The 16,967-nt window shown below is 44.5% G+C and overlaps 1 protein-coding gene across 1 annotated transcript in view; it reads left to right on the top strand.

Moving 5' to 3' along the window:
• The window catches only part of MDGA2 (MAM domain containing glycosylphosphatidylinositol anchor 2), a gene marked incomplete at both ends in the record, with an annotated part of 309,306 nt that extends 307,972 nt beyond the window's left edge, over positions 1-1,334 (top strand). The window contains 2 exons of the mRNA XM_079537937.1: positions 753-858; positions 1,246-1,334. Of these exons, the coding sequence (XP_079394063.1) occupies positions 753-858; positions 1,246-1,334 (195 nt within the window). The remainder of the gene's footprint in view (positions 1-752; positions 859-1,245) is intronic.
• Between the last annotated feature and the right edge of the window lie 15,633 nt (positions 1,335-16,967).

The raw sequence follows: 16,967 nt of genomic DNA, 5'->3' as shown, positions 1-16,967 counted from the left end.
TTTCACATGAGAAGCTTTGAGCTATAGTGATGAGCAAAGAAATGTTGGAAGCTGCTAGAATAGGCTTGGACTTGTGTGCTGCTGAAATCAGTGGATAAAGAGAGAGTGCCCCAGACACCTCTGTAACGCAGCAAGCTCATTATGAGGTGTAATTTAAGCATTTTGCTCCAGATGGAGTTAATAATTTTTGTCAAATTGGCTCTACCTCCAAGAGTTAATTTCTCCATTAGTCCCACAGCACGCCCTTATAAGATTCATTGGATGTGATGCAAATATTGTCACAGATTAAAGGTTAGAAACTTTTCATCTAAGCGAGCCAAAAATATTTCAAAGATCTGAGTTGGGGGGAGCAATAAAGGAGAAGAGAGATAGCTGTGCAAATGGTGCTGCTTGGGAGATGTATCCCTTGCATAATTCCTTCATCTCATTAGAAGGGCTTTGAAGTTTGCTAGGGAATATATTTCTTGCTACACAGAATGAGTCCACTTCTCTGCAGAGCTAATTAGGCAGCAATGAGGCAGGACAGCACCGTGTTGTACTGGGAGAGGAAAACAGATAACTTGGTTTCTTCTGTACAGCAGTAGTGCCCAGCTGATAAGCAGCTTTATAGTAGATAATGGCTACAAGGTGCTCGTGCTGCATTCCGCCCATAGGAAGTGCTTGCATGGTATTCCAGGCTCCTCAGGAAACTTTACTGCTGTGTGCTTCCCATCTGCAATCCTATGAACTGCTGTTCCTTTTATTTTTTACAGCTTATATTTGAAGGGATCCGGGGCCCAGGCATCGAAGGAGACATTGCTATTGATGATGTATCAATTGTGGAAGGAGAGTGTATGAAATCCGACCAGCCGGCCAACAGTAAGTGGCTCTTCTATGCACTGGGGAGAGCAAATTGCTTCTTGTGCTGTAAAACTGAGGTATCTGCTGAAATGGGCGTTCTGTGAGAGAACAGAGCATTGTGTGGTTAAGTCAGAGAGGCTGCAGGAGAAGAGTTTTGCTTTCTGGCAAACAGCAGATGCTGGCAGCAGTGGGCTCCCTCAGGGCAGCACCCTTTACAAAACCCAACCCTCCCCAGTGATCCAGGAGGGACAGATGGATGAAGCAACGTGAAAAATTGTTTGGGGAGTCAAAACAGTGTGAAACTTGCAGTTAAACTGTCACAGTTGGACCTCTTTTCATCCCTCCGTCCCCATGTTTGCGTTACGACACAGAGCTTTAATTCTACCTTTTTCCCCCTTTTTGTAGATTTACGATCAGGTGCTGTTGGGACATTAGAGCATATACGACTTATCCCAGTTACCATCCTCATGTTTGTCTTAAGTCATCAGAGGTGACCTTATCCTGGCAGAGGCTACAAAAGATTCACCAGGCACTGGCATGAAGAAAGAGTCTTTGTAAAATGGACATTTAAAAACAAACTACCAAAGATTCCTCCACTGACTGACTCAAAAGTTAAATAAATACATAAATAAATTAAAAAAAAAAAAAAAAAAAGAAAAACAAACAAACAAACTAAAAAAAAACCAATTAAAAAGCACTGGGGACATAAAAGGCATCATGGGAGTGTAACTCACTATGAACCACGCGTGAGAACGAGATCTGGCCTAAGTGAGGAAGAGACCTTCAGGTGCTTTTGTGGTCAATAACGAATACAGCATCATCTGGTTGAACTCTCGGAACAGAGCGATAGAAACCCTTGTCAAAGCACAAAGTCATGGCTGGTTTTGTTTCAAATGAATAGTTTGCTTGTTACCATGGAAACCTAATGGCCTGCCAAAAAAAAAAAAAAGAGAGGAGGGAGAGGAAATAATAAAATTAAAACAGAGAGAGCAACACCTCACTGTAAACAGGGTATGTGAAGAGCTGGCATTCATTTTCCCTTCGAGGAGGTTTTTAGTGTAGAGTTAAAAACATGTAGGCCCTTTTGCCTTTGGCTGTCACCTCCCCTAGAGAGTAACCCCAAATCAGAGCTGTTTTAAGACATTTCTGTTTCATTTCTCACGGCTATGCTCGATAACTGTATGCTGTCTCCTTTTGCATGCATTACGATCCAGGATGTGCCACCTGGGCTTACATATGACACAGGCTTATCGGAGCTTGCTTGCGGCCACTCGAACACCCCTCTCCCCTCCCCAACTGAGTCATCTGTTCTAACGAAGTGAAGAAACCAAACCACCATCTTTTATAAATTGCCATGGAAACCAAGTGCCTTCAATGAAACAAGCCTGATTTAAAAGTGTATGTAGAATAATAATAATTTCAACACAGAAGCTTGCACTGCTAACATGTGGTTTGTGCAAACTATTTTCTAAACAAACTACGGAGCCCGGGTGTGCAGACTGCAGGCGAAGGAAGCGAAGTCACTCCTGGAGGTGGATGGACCTGAGCTGCTGCGTAAGCCCTCTCGGACGAGCTATCTGTTGTTTAACCTTCCAGACAGCCATGGCCTTTCAGCTTATTACCCATTAGAAAATAGCTTCCGTTGGTCCTGGAAATGGGAGCAGCGCTTTTTATTTGTTCCTTTCAGGTGATCAGGTGGGTCAACCAGAGGAAGAGGTGGTGGAGATGCACTTAGGGGTGCAGCGCTGCGCTCTGCAGGCACAGCTGGGCACGGGGCTGCTGCTGCTGCTGCTGCAGGGAAGTCAGAGTTCCACTTGTGCAACAAAACACACGTGGGTTTGGAGCTGCCCCAAAAGCCAGCCGGTTTTCCACTGCATTGTAAATTTCCCTGACAGTTGGTTATGACAATTTGAAGACCTTTTTCCTTAAATTATCTCAGCTTTTAACTTCATTTAAAAAAAGAAAAAAAAAAAAAAAAAAAAAAAAAAAAAGACTTTTGTCTAAAGAGGAGTATTATTATTATAATTATTATTATTATTACTTGTTCTCTCAACACCCTAGGATTAAAAAAAAACCTGATATGCAAGAAATTGGAGTACCAACAAATGAAAACAAACCAACGGCATCGTATTTGCAAACATGAGTATAAAAAGCACAACGAGATGCAGTACAACAATGACAAGGCTTGATTTTTTTTTTCTTTTTTTTTTTTCCTTTTTTTTTTTTTTTCCTTTTTTTTTTTTTTTTTTTTTTTATTCTGTAGAGAAATGTTTGTGCAAATTCAGTAATTCAACTGAAGAGATAATTTTACAGCTATGTTCAATAAAGCCTCTTTCCAGGTAAGGTATGCCACGTGGTGCGTGTGTTTGTTGGGCGCTGTGCACGGGGTGCTGCTGGGCTGATGCAGATGCTGTCTGCAGATGGAGGCACGGCCCGTGGAGCTGGCCAAGGATGCTGCTGGTGCTGCTTTGGAGGTGCTTTGTGGTGTCCGATGCCCGGGCTGCAGCAAAAAAAGCTGCTTGGATGACAGCAAGAGCCCAGAGCTTGGATGGACTGTGGGGTTTGGCACCGTGAGTGTTTGTTAATAAAAGGAAATTTCCCACTGGAAGCATTGGATTTTAATTGTGGACCAGAGATCCGAGTCGGGTGCGGCAAGATCCTGACCGGAGCTTTGCTTAGGAGGTTGGTGTGCCTCAGGATTTGGGGTCTGTGGAAATGGGACCTTCACAGGCATCTGCCTGAAAGCCAAAGGACCACAGTGAGTGCGAGGGACCCCGCAGGGCACTGCTGGGGCCACTGTGCTCACAGCCATGGCTCCAGAGCCCTGCCCAGAGGAACAGCAGGCTGCAGCGTGTTCCCTGTTGCATTTCCTATTCCACCCTTGCCCATCATTAGAGCAGGTCTGATGCAGTGGGGAATATAGAAATAGCAGCCAGCTGTCAGTCATTCTGACGTAAGGTGGGAACCATTCCATTCCCTTGAAAATGCTGTCCCTCACATTGATTCTTTCAAAACTGGACTCAGCATCCACAGATTCGGACACCCGTTGGTCAGCTCAGGCCAGGATAAGCGACCCCAAAGCAGCCACTGCTGCAGGTTGCTGAACTGGAGGTCATGCATTTGTGGGGACCACAGGCTAAGACTGAAAGCTGAAATCCCCATTCCCTCCTCATATTTCTCATCTTCTTTCCTTGCTGGAAGACAGGGATGAATATTCAATGAAAGCTTTGGCCAGAGACCAAAGTTGTCTTTGTCGGGGCAGGATGAGCTGAGGAGGAGGTGGTTTTGTGGAAGGGAACTTGCTTGCCCTGCCTATTTCAGTTCTGGTCTGCTTACATGGGTGCAAAAGCAGGTGCTAAGGTGTTTTTTCTCTTTCAGACATTGATTTAGTATAGTGTTGTCTTCCTTTACATCCCTAACCTAAGGAACTGAAAAGGCAGTGGGATTTTATCTTGGGCTACAAGCCAATAGATAAAATATATGCATATATAGATATATATTTCATTTTGGTGTGAAAATGAATGAAGTATTTGTAAAAAAAAATTGGGTGACAACCAGACAGAGAGCTGCTGTTCATTTCTTGGATTACATCTAGTAACATTCCTGACTTGTTTTTAAATGGTTCCTCAATACAGAATTGTGCAAAAGTGGACTTAGGGCAGGACAGAAGCTGGCTGCTGGCATCAGCCTGGCTTTTTAGGGAGCCAGCTCAGAACCAGCTGGGTGTTCCCATGGCAGAGGTAAACTGACCCCACAAATGAAGTTTGCAGTGAATTTTATTCTTCTCAGGATGGTCAGGGAGATCAAGGAGCGTTCCCCTTTCGTAGCAAAGGAGTGCTAATAATTTTCATTCACAGAGCATGCAGTTTGAATGGGAAATCCCACATGCAATTGCTGAGGACTCTGATCTCACTGTACAACCAGCCACTGCTTCCCCAGCCAGCTCCAGCCAGGCAATGGGACACAAGGGGATAAAAGAGCAAAGATCTGAAGGGGGCAAACACATCACAAAACACATTAGAAATGCACCACTAAGACGAAGGCAAGGAGCAGCTCCTGGAGAGCCTGTCAAAGTGCTGATGCCTTGGTCATGGATATTGCAGAGGATAGGTTCTTTACCCTGAGCTTACATTGTATCAGCCACTTTTTGGAAATGATGGTCTGAAGTGTATGCTGCTGTCAGGCCCACGTAAATCCTTGGAAATGTAAAATTTCTTGCCAAACTCAGAAGCTTTGGAAGAGTGCTGACCTCCAGGGATGCCAACGCAGTTCCCTTCCTTGACACCGAGTGTTTGAATCTCCGCTGCATTCACCAATGTAAATGGCACTGTTTAGTGTGAGCACCTCTCGAGGCAATCAGAGGCCCCAAACTGCAGAACAGAGCTGAGGAGTGACAGCATCAGCTCCTTGTTCAAATTTGGTTTCTTTTTCACTGCCTTCAGGGTCAGTGACATCCCTTGCAGTGAGCCACGTAGTCAGAGCGATGGGATTCTCTTCACTCCCATTGGAAGAGGTTCTGCTGCTTCATTTTTGGAGGGTTTACTCACTGGTATTATTTTTTCATGTATCTGAGGATGGTTTAAATGCTCTTCTCACCTAAAAAGAGCTGCTGCCCATTGGAAGAATTGCTCTATATGGGTGTTTGATAAAAAAGATGCTCCCATATTATAAGCACCTTTACCTGTATATGCCAGTAAAAAGGTTAGGGGCCATCAGGATTACTTCTTACATTTTCCTATAAAAACCTATGCAAGAAACTCATTATATTTATGATTTTTTTTAATTATTATTGTTATTATTTTGTAAGCAGCTCCACAGGAGCATGCTCTGTCATTTATGGCTGCACGACTATAATGGAAGCATCAGTCCCAGCAGAGAGGAGTTAAACTTGCAGGCACTGCCCATTGCATTCCTTTGTGCCAAGAAACTCCCTGCCCCGCAGCTCATGCACTCATTCAGTTGAGGGACATTTGGTCTTTAGAAGTCTGGGGACATCTTCTGCCTGAGCTCTGCCCCCTGCATCTCCCTGTAATTCCCACAGGAACACATCCCAGCACACATGGACAGGGCTTGGAGCGGGGAAGGACGTGTGGGGCACTCCTCATAGGTCTTAAAACCAATTAAAAGGAGGAAGGTGAACAATTCATGTGTGTTTTGCTTTCTGTAAGGCTGCTCGTAAGGCTGTTGCAAAGCCTCGCCAGCATGGAGGTGTTCACAGCCACTTTGGTGCCACTTGTTCTGTGCCAGCAGTGTTACGTGTCTGGTGTTAAACTCCTCCTGCCTTGGGCTCCCAGACCACTTTCAGATCCCCTTTTGGCTGTTTTTGGACAAGCTACAGCACTAGTTTCTCTCGTTTAGAAAAGATACGTAGTAATAACCAGGAGCTATCATTGACCTGAATACAAGACACTTGGGGTAGTACATCCTATGTGACGTACTGAAATATGACAGATCACCATTGTATCTGTCAGATTGTGGAGTCTGTATGCTGAGTTTTATATTATGGGAAGGATGCTGTTTTTTTTTTTTTCCCTGAACTCAACCTCTACAGCCCGTGTAGGTGGCACCCAACTACATGGGTGTTTCTGGACTGAGGCTTCAGTGGTGACACAAAGGTTTTGCTTTCATGAAATAGCATCCTACACACCCTTATCAGGCTGTGATATAATGGGACTACTCAGGTGAGAGTAAACTGATCGAGTCATCAGAGACAGAAGGATGCATGCGTGGGGGGATACTTTGATCCTCTCAGCCACAAGCGTACAAGTTCAGCAGTGAGCTCCTGAGCCTGAGAGCAACCCAAGAGCATTAATCACAAAATCAGTGTTGGGCGCCCGACAAGTGCTGGTGCATCAACAGGAAGGTCGTATTTGTGTTCCTCTATAGATGTGTCCATGCATCCTGGCAGCCACCCCTAAAGGAGTCTCTCCTAGCTGGCTCTCTGTGACATGGCCAGGTTTACCCCTGTTGAGCACAGCCTTATCAGAGCCAACCTAGGACCTACGACAGGTGAATTGCAGCCTATTTCCTCCCATTTATATTCTCCATAAGTTGTTGTTTTTGTTTTCTGTTTTCATTGAGAAACAGACTTGAATGTTGGCAGGTGCTTGGACAAATGAATATTAATGCAGCTTTGCTCACGGTTAAGGTCAGAGCCAACAAGTGGAGAAATGCTGCTGCTGATGCTTTGGGACCCAGGATCTTTGCATGCCACAAGCCTTCACCTTCTGCAGGCTGGAGGTTTGCACTCCTCCACCCGTGAGGAAGAAACAGGAACCCCACAACAACCATGACTGTAAAGCATTGGGTGGTTTGTGACAGATATGACCACAAAAGGAATTGAGGAAACACACATTTCTGTGAGTAGGAATTAGCAGCCTCAGCACCTTCTCAGGAAAGATCAGATGCGCTTCTGCTTGCACATTACCAACTGCAAGGGGTTGAAATCTGTGTGTTTGTTTGTGTAAATAGTATATAAATAACTGTAATTGTATGTATTTAATGTATATATAATGATTATTACATTTTAACTATCTCAAGTATTGTATATAGCCAAACTTGGTCTCTTATTTTACTAGAACGCCCACTGTAGATTTATTTTTTGTCATTGTTGTTAATGTATCTGGTTAAATTACAAACTGGTCTTACTTTTACCTCAAAGGATATATGTTCTTTATGTACATTTTATAAAGAAAAAGAAAGAAATCACTCCATACGTTTGGTTACCTCTTCAATTGCCAGCAGTATTTTCTGTCTTTGCCTTTCTGGTCGTGTGCTGCCTTTGCTCCTTCCCCCCAGCCCCACTCCATGGAAGGACGGAGGGCAGATGGGAGGGACTGGGTTTGGGGCAGTGCTTTGTGCTCATTGTGTCCCTGCCTTCCTGAAAGAGGGTTGTCCCCGACCCATTTCCCCACCCCCTACTTTGCAGTGAAAGGCTTTGAAGAGATCACAAAAAAGACAAACCATCCTCTTCACTACTGGGGCCTTTCTTGCTTGGTGCCAGCAGTCACAAGGTTTTGTCCAGATGTACGGTTGAGTTCATTTCTTTGACTTTCAGTGATATCCATATGCAATCTCTGGGAAACCAAACAAGAGTAACCTGCATGGAGACGTGTGTGGGGGCCATACCAGACCACTCTGCTCAGAGCTGAACCACTGTAGGAGAACTCCTCCCAGAGCTGACCGTGTGGTATAGATGTGGATACAGAGGTATAGATGTGGATGGTGCATGTAAGGACTCCATGACTGGAAGCAATATCCCTGCCTTTGTGTAATTGTGTGGCATGGCACAACATCCCACCGCAGTGTGATGAACCCACACGTGTTGAGCTCATTGGCATTGCAGCACAATTTGGAGGATGCCAGTGTGGACCTCTGCAATCACAGGGCTGATGTCCTGCTTCCGTTCCTTGTTCACCTTTTATAGTGAGGCTGCAGATGAGCGCTAGGAGCTATCAAAAGCTTGCAAAGTGCAATTAGACACACTTTTAATCGAGAGTTTTCCAGTGAATTGTAAGGGGAAGAACCAGAAGAGCTATTGAGGAGAGCCTTCACCTACAGTTCCTTCTGCAGCTTTGTTGTGTTGTTTTACATCTCTTCAGCATTGAAAGCCTATTTTTATTGTAGGTGAAATTAATAGGTGAAATTCCTGCACAACCCACCAAAAGGAAAGCAATCTTTGTTTCTTGTTGCATTATGAAAATGCTGGTATTTCTTTGGCCTTTCCAGGTGCACTGCTTGCCTCCATCATTTCTCTGTCACCTTTGTGACTGCACCTGTTCACATTAATCCAGAAGATAAAATGCAGAGTTACCAGACAAGTCTTGCTCTCCAGTGGCCTCTACCACATGTGGTGACAGCAACAGTGATGATCACAGAGTCAAAAGAGGCCACGCTGGTCTCTTACTGTTCATCCTACAGTTTTCACTCTCCCACAGGACCTCATGGCCTGGAGCTCTTCTACATGCCCTCATCCAGTCTCAGGATATTCTTGCTGTCCATGTTCCACTTGATCCCACTTGGATGTATTTGCAGGGGTTAACGTACTCCTGCACTGGATGTGGCCCTTTCACAATCCCCATTATTTGCTCCAGAACACAGTACTTCTCTCACATTCCTTAGCCATGAAGTGAAAATTAATCATAACTGACTGAGGCTTAAACAGCCCCCAACACCCCATAATTGCCATCGTGGGCCCAGCTGCACACTCAGCATGGGGCTTCCCAGGGCAAGCCCCATTCCCTGCTGGATGGAACACAAATGAACACTGATGCAGAGCTAATGCAGGAGAGATTGACCACTTGAAAGAAAAGAAAGCATTTGATTTGATTAAATGAAAAATAAAAATCAAGAGCTCTTTTTAATTAAAGAGACTTATTTAACAGGATAACTGTCTGAAAGTGCAGTCTGACGTTTTCTCTTTGATTCAGAGTAGGGAACAGCTGGGACATCTCCCCTTCGTCTGGTGGGCAGTGTGAGTCCCTGGGTATTTGCATGATATGGGTATAATGAGGCCACCTGATAGGAGCTCTGGATGAGGAGCTGACATTGCTGCTACCAGGAGCAGCACCATTATAGCAGCAATGCTGTATGGGGCAGGGGAGCCATCAGGGGGCGAGGCAGCTGCTGTCTGTGTTAGGTTTGACTCTGGACTACAAACCCTTTATCACTTGACAGAACAAAGGAAAATAGGAAGGGGCTGTGATTTTTACCTGCCACTGAGTCATAGAATCATACAGTCATTCAGGCTGGAAAAGACCTCCAAAATCCCCAAGCCCAACCCCAGCCCACCCCACCATGCCCACTGCCCACGTCCTTCAGTGCCACCTCTCCACAGTTCTGGGACATCCCCAGGGACATCCATAGGCAGTTGTGGCACTGCCTCATCTAGTGGCCAGCAATCCCACCCACAACAGGAGGATTGGAGATGGAGGATCTCTGAGATGCCTTCCAACCCAAGCCATTCAGTGAACGTGTCAGGGTCTGAGTGTTAGTGCTCATGATGCTGATCCATCACGATGGAAACAATCCATCAGAAGGCTGCAGTCTTTCATGATATCTTTGGTACATCAGTAGGGGGAAGATTTGCTAATGCCTCCTGTCAATGGAGACCTGACCTGGAAAGCATGGAAAGCAATGGCTGGGTTCACGTGTGCACGAATAATGGATCAGCTCATACCAGTCTGAGGAAATTCAGACCAGTTCAGGGGGAGTTGGACCTAGAAGACCTTCAGAGGTGCCTTCCAACCCACAAACAATTCTATGACTCCATGACTTTATGAGGTCAGCTTTACCCATACAAAACATATAGAGATGTGCCCAGTTTAGGATACACGGATTCAGTGTCTATCTAAAAGGTGGTCCGTGTTCCTGCTCAGGCTCACAGGGCTTAAGACAAGAAAGAAAAGGGGAGAACATGAAGAAACAGTTTATAAACTTGCGGTAGCTCTTTCCTATTTAAATTAAACTAATAAGAGTAATTGATCCTACAATCTTAGTATTCATCAGGAAATTAAGATGTTATTGGAGAAGAACAAAGACACCGTTGTCTGACTGAGCGCACAGGTGGCTGCCATAGCTGAATGGTGTACTCTACAGCAGAGAAGCTTGTTGCTATATTTCACAGGACATCCAGCAGCTCCTAAGCTCCTACGGGGTCAGCACTGCCTCTGGCTGCTGTGAAAATCAAATGTTTTCTGTGCTTTGTCCTGCATTGGTGCTGTCAGTGTCTGAGAAGAGCCTGGCGACTTTTTGTGTTTGGTTTTCTGAGTGGAACTGCTGTTACTGTCACCTATTTGTATTCAGTTATAGTTTTTCTGCTGGGGACACAGAGGGAAAAAAAAAAGAAAAATGGAAAAGAGAATATATTCCAGAAGTTCTTATGTTTATTCCTTTTTTTTTTTCCTAAGTTACAAGAAGTGGATTAAATTTATTTTCAGTGTAAGAGGAAAAGTGCATGACAGCAGTGGGACTGGCTTTCTTGCTTCCTTCATGAGAGTTCTTGGGAAGCAAACCAGAGCTTGCAAAAATCTCTGCCTACTGCTCTTTTACACCGTCCCAGAAACATGGATGCTGCTGGACCACCTTCAGCACCTTCCCACAGCATGGGCCCACAGCAGCTGGATATGGCAGGGGCTGACATCTGCAACCATTGCCATCCACCCACACAGCCTTCGTGGGGAAGAGGGGAAGGAGGAGAGCCTGCCTTGCCCCAAGCATGCTCCCAACACGCCAGGACTGTGATGGCAATCAATCCTTGTGCCTTGTGGCTTCAGGCAATTGCCTGCAGGTGCCAGGAAGGAATTGACCTCTAGGCAGAGCTGCTCACACTCGTTCAAGTGATGTTTTCTTGCTTTCACTCAAGGCAGTAGAGACTCATGACAACTGGAGATAGGATTAGGAGGAAGTTTCTCACCCAAAGGGTGGTGAGGCACTGGCACAGGTTGCCCAAGGAGGCTGTGGATGCCCCATCCCTGCAGGCATTCAAGGCCAGGCTGGATGTGGCTCTGGGCAGCCTGGGCTGCTGGTTGGTGACCTGCACACAGCAGGGGGTTGGAACTGGATAAGCACTGTGCTCCTTTGCAACCCAGGCCATTCTAGGATTCTATAGCCAAAAGGGTGACTGTGCATCCTGCTGGAGGTTGGCTGGTTCTTGTTTGCATGCACATGAGAAGCTGGCACAGCTGCAGCTCATGCCAGAGGTTTTGACTGGGTGGAACTAATAGAGATTCTTTCAGCATCTCCTGCCTTCCTTCTTCATCCATCCCATTCCCTGCCCAGGCGTCTACGGCATGTCGGTCTCCTGTGGCACAGAATGACCTGCCCTCTGCTAAAGAATGAAAGATTTCCATTTATTCACTGCCAGGAAAGTGAATGTCGGGGCTTTTGATGCAGCTTAATGGTCTGTGGCATTCAGGTTACGATCCAGGTGATCTAAGAATTTAATCAGCACTTAAAAGCATATGAATATTTTCTTCATGGAGACACTAGCAGAGATGTAGTTCTCCAAAGGAGCAATCAGGCAGGATTTTACATTTGTTATGTGGCTAAAGGCAAAAACCATATCAGGAAGCACGTGCTCCCTTACTGACAGCAGCCTGTCTTCTGCAGACACGGGAAATGAGGACTTGCTTATGACTTCCCTGTGTATCTAATGCAAATCTCACATATCCATCACTGTGCTCTGGGAATGGGCAGATACAGGGGACAGCTGTCTGCAGAGCAGGTGGCAAGATACGTCTTTGTAGATAACAGAACTGATGTCATCTTGCATGGAAGATTTTGTGCTGCTGTCATCTACTGGTCTCATCACAGCGTGGTCTGAGCTGCACGTGTTGGCACTCTTCATGAAGTGGCTGACAGCAGTATTGGCCCCAGCCCCATGCTGCACTCCTCCCCTTCTTCCCACTCTCTCCCTGTAAGACCTCCGTTTCTCTCCCATTGCTCCCAGCACTGCTCCCATTGCCCCTCTCCCCACTGGTCAGACTTATTAATTGAATCAAATTCTCCCTTTAATGACGTGCAGACCATATTTTCCAGCTTTGCCATCACTAATGAAAACCTCCTCGTATCTGGGATGTATATGATATGCCCAGCTGACGTGTGAAATATTTTTCTTCTATTATATGGATATTTTTTTTTAATTCAAGATGAAAAATTAATTGAACAGCAGATCCTCCTGCTTCTACAGTCGCTGTAAGTATTGAAATTCAATTTCATTACTAAAAAGTACATGTTCCATTTCACTTTTTAAATGTCATATTTATTTTTCTAATGAACTTTAATTTTAGTCCCTTAAGGAACATGATTGTACTGAGAGTCAGACCAAGTCCTGCATTTCCCTTTGAATTTCAGACATTAGTGAGAATGTATTAGATTTACTGGTTCTTTTGATTAACCTCAAAAGAGACAAGATCCCATAACTAACTGCCTCTGGAAACTGTACTGTTTTGGTGTATGACATCCAGTTTTGTGGGCTCAGCTCCTTGTATCGCCCTATTGTTCAGGCTTCTCTTCATCTTGGTTCCTTTAATCCTGTCAGTGCTGACTATTCCAGATTTGAACCATCTCCTGCATCTTGTTACACCCAGCTCCGCTTTGAACCAGCTTTAAAAATACAACCGTTCTCAGTTTTGCTAAGTGAGTCAATCCCTGGAACTGACAGTGTGTGTAAAACTCATGTTCCTCAGTCTTTGGGACGTGGGAGCTTAAGGTTATATCTGCCTGTCAGCCCCTGTCAGAGGTATCATAACCACTGCCTTTTCCAAAGACATCACCAGACACACTCTAGGCCATCCACCATTTTCTTGGCTTTCTTTTTCCATACATTCAGGACTAGCAGTCACCTTCACTTTTTTTTGCGGGCTTTTTTCCCTCTCTTTAAGCTCTGAGTTACTGTGTGATCCTTTTCGTAAAGGCAAAAATTACTTAAAATTCTTCCTTGTTACTTAGAAATTCATGCAACTGGATTAGAATTGAGAGCTGAGAACTGGGAGCTGAGATTTTCACGTCCCACATAAGAAATAGTGAGATCAGTTCTCAATGAAAATCACACCTGGCTCCAACCCCACAGCCAGTGCGAGTTGGAGCTCCTCGTGGGAGATGCAGCTTAACAGGGGAAATGGAAGCATTCCAAATGCTCCAGTGAGCAGAATTCCTGCAATGCCATTCTGGATTTCGGCTGTTCCTCAGCATCAAACTGAAAATTCATGTATTCCCCTCCCCTTTGGAACACCAATCAGTCAAAGACCTAAAAAAAAAAACAAAAAACCCAGACCAGTGGGTTTGATTGAGAGAAGTCAGCATCCCCTCCACCACCACGGTGCCCTTTGCTGAGCTGGAGGCGTAATAAAGGATGCTGGGAACTGGGAGAGGAAGAGGTGCTTGTTCCACTTACAAGTAAAATATGGTATTTCCAGCAAAGCAGAGCAGAGCAGCACAGAATGCATCAACTTCATTAGTGCACAAACAGGCCATGATTTATCTCCTACAACTGCTCCGGGATTGTTAGGAAATACGGTGTCAACACAAGATGGATGAAGAGGTGCATGATGCGTGAGGCCAGAGATGTAATTACTGCGGGCTGCTGAGCACTGATTAACAGCAGTCTGGAAAACTGCGTCCAGTTTAGGACATTGCAATCTGGATATCTTATAGGACACTGCCAAGAATGAAAAGGATTTTGATCAAGTTGGCCTTTCTCCATAGGAAAGAAGTGAGAACTGGCTTTGTCTTGCCTGGAGGAGAGAATACAGAAGATTTGATAAGATTGTGATGTAAGGAGGTTTCCCCGGACATTGTTGTGAGCCACGGATGAGAAAAGTGATCTCAGTAATTGTGATCCTTTGTCCCCAGAGAACAGAGGTTAGCTCGTCCTTCCCATGAGCCTGAGTTTCTCTCCGAACTGATGGCTTAGCATCTGGCAGCGGGGCTAAGGCAAGCACTAGAGGGTTGCATACCATGAAACCATTCCTAGCTGTGATGATAAAATCCACAGGATACCGCCTCTATGGAGGAGCAGATGAGACCTAACACAGTCCAGATTCAGTTTGCCACGCACCAGTACAAGAGCTGCTGTGCAGGCTGTGCAAGGTGAGCCACCCCAGGGGGATGGTTAGCTGGTGAGGTGTGGGACAAAGGGTTTCAGAACCATGAGACGTCATTAGGAGCCTTTTAAAAGATGGGAAGTCATGAGAGCGTTGTTGGGAAATGCTGGTAAATAGTGGAGTCATTCCTTGGGCTGTACCAGTGTCAGTTGTTTATAATGAAGAAGTCTGTCTGGGTACGTCTTGCTTGTATGACAAATTCTCTGAGATTCAAATAAAGAGCAGCAGGAGGAATTCCCAAGGCCAGTAAGCCACTCAAGGACACAAGTGAGCAGAGCAGCTCACAGAAGACACCCCAGTACTTGTGCTGTTCTAAAGGCATTGGGAACCAGCCAGCAGCTGAACAGCAGCTATTTGCAGAACTTGAAGATCTGCTCTTTCTTTTGTTCCTCCATAATTTGTCCTCTTTCCTAGAAACCTGGCTCACACACCCCATACTCTGAGAAGCCACTCTTGGGCTACCATTTCCTTCAGCTGACACTGATTGCATTCAGCTGTTCCAAATCTGGTCTGAAATCACCTGGCTTTAATTTAAGTAGCAAACAAAGGCAGCCCTCCTTATAGGTGTGCTGCAGTTTCATTGGGGTTGAGTTTCATGAAGAAGAAGTGTACTGAGTGTTATGCCTTAACAAAAGCAGCATACATCCTACAAAGAAATAAGGTAAACAGAAATTCAAAGCAATCTGATTTGGTTAACTGGTGTATCAGAGGTCAAATTACTTTGGGGTCTGCCTTTTAATTTGTGCTTAATTAAGATATGCCTTCCAGAAGGGTATCTAGTTTTAAAAGTTTTAAGAGATTAGTAACAAACATCTTTCTTGGCAGTTGATCTTTGGAGTTAATGACTGTGACCATTAAAATATTCTGACTTATTATGGTTCTATTTTGTTATGTTCAGAAAGGAATACATATATTTTTTTTTCTCTGTTGCATTAAAAAGCTTGTTACTGTTTTATATTCTCACTTACTGTACCTGAGTCTCTTCCATATTGAGATGTATTTATTTATTGGATAAACTATGTAAACCACAATGCTTAAATCTACCACTTTAAGGCAGCTTTGGTATAATCAGGAATTCTTCTAATCTCCAAGCCGGCAAAAAATTTGGTGATGAAACAGTGAGGAATAAGTAAAGAAGGTCGTTACAGCTTTGTGTGCTGCTGCCCAGCAAGGCAGGTTGTTTATCCACCTCTGTCTCCTTGCAGATGGAGCCAATGCAGTTCTACCTGTCTATGTTATGAATGAGAGGGATGTAAATAATTCACAATTCTGTATTTAGGAAAATAATCCGAGGTGGTTTCCATTGCCCTATTTCTGAGCTCTGTGAGTAGAAGCTGTGTCTGTAATCAGGGACAGCTATCTTAGCTGTATCCCAGCTTTGTGCTGTTGCTTGTTTAAGTTCCTCAGGCACCTGACCCCACGTAATTATTGCTCCTCCAATGAGAAGCCATACATATACATAAGTTTGTGAGCCCTGGATTGTTTTTGTTTTCCTTTCACATCATGCTATGCATGTGGGCTCCATCTGTGGCACAAACAATCTTGACAGAGTAACTCACAGGACTGAAAGCATTTAAATGTGTTCCTTCTATCCGTTTGAATGACAGGGTCAGTTCTCCAGCAGACAGAGAGCTGCTTGTTCCCTTGCACAGTGCTGGAATTGTGGTAGAGGTGCTTTGAATAGCCTGCAGCATGTGTCAACAAAGTTCATGGCCATCGCTTGCAAATCTGCAAGTGCTCAGTGTGTGTGCCAGTGTCTTTTGCTTTTCTTATGAACCATTGGGTGGCACAGCTGATTATTGCACAGATGTTTCCTCCTCAATAAATTACCTACTTCTAGGTTTCCTGGTGGATTGCTTAAGAATAGAAGATATCTGATTTTATTTATCCAAGGTGAAGTTGACCTAAAATAGAATTGAGCTTGGTGAGTAGCCTAGCGCTCTCCAAATTTGGAAAGGTGGTAACTTCTTTATCTCCTTCTGGCTAAATTGTAGGTGTAGACTGAGTAAACCTGATTTATTTTTTTAAATCAAACTAACACCTAGGTGAAGTTATAAAACCAGTGCCTGGGAGAATAGTCTGCCCAACTCAGGATGCCTCACTGTTCAAATATATTTAAAAGTAAAGTAATCCATGTTTCTTTGAGAAGCCCAGTTGGAGAATTAAAAAGCATGGATGGTGTGAAGAATAAGATCAGTTGGTGTAGTGTTCTGACTGGAAGAGGTCATGTCATCTTTCTTTGTAATTTCCAATTATGTGACTTTATGAACTGTTTTCCTACTTGTTTTCAGTATGGGTTGGATCAGGAAATTGGATGTGTCATTTATAAGTAACTACTTTAAATTGCTCTGGATTGAAATCAAGTCATTAAGGTCAGTCTTCCTGGCAAGCTGGATTAATGCTTTTGAAGTATTTACATATTTTGTAATGTTTCCTAAGAACAGCTTACCAGGAAACCACAGCTCTCATCCTGTCCTGCCTATTGAATTGCCTCTCTGCTATTAAATGATGCATATGTGACTG

Source organism: Tetrao urogallus (assembly GCF_951394365.1).
Source record: "Tetrao urogallus genome assembly, chromosome: 6".
Taxonomy (NCBI): Eukaryota; Metazoa; Chordata; class Aves; order Galliformes; family Phasianidae; genus Tetrao; species Tetrao urogallus.
The sequence above is the reverse complement of the archived record's forward strand: the minus strand, read 5'-3'. Positions and strand labels throughout refer to the sequence as shown.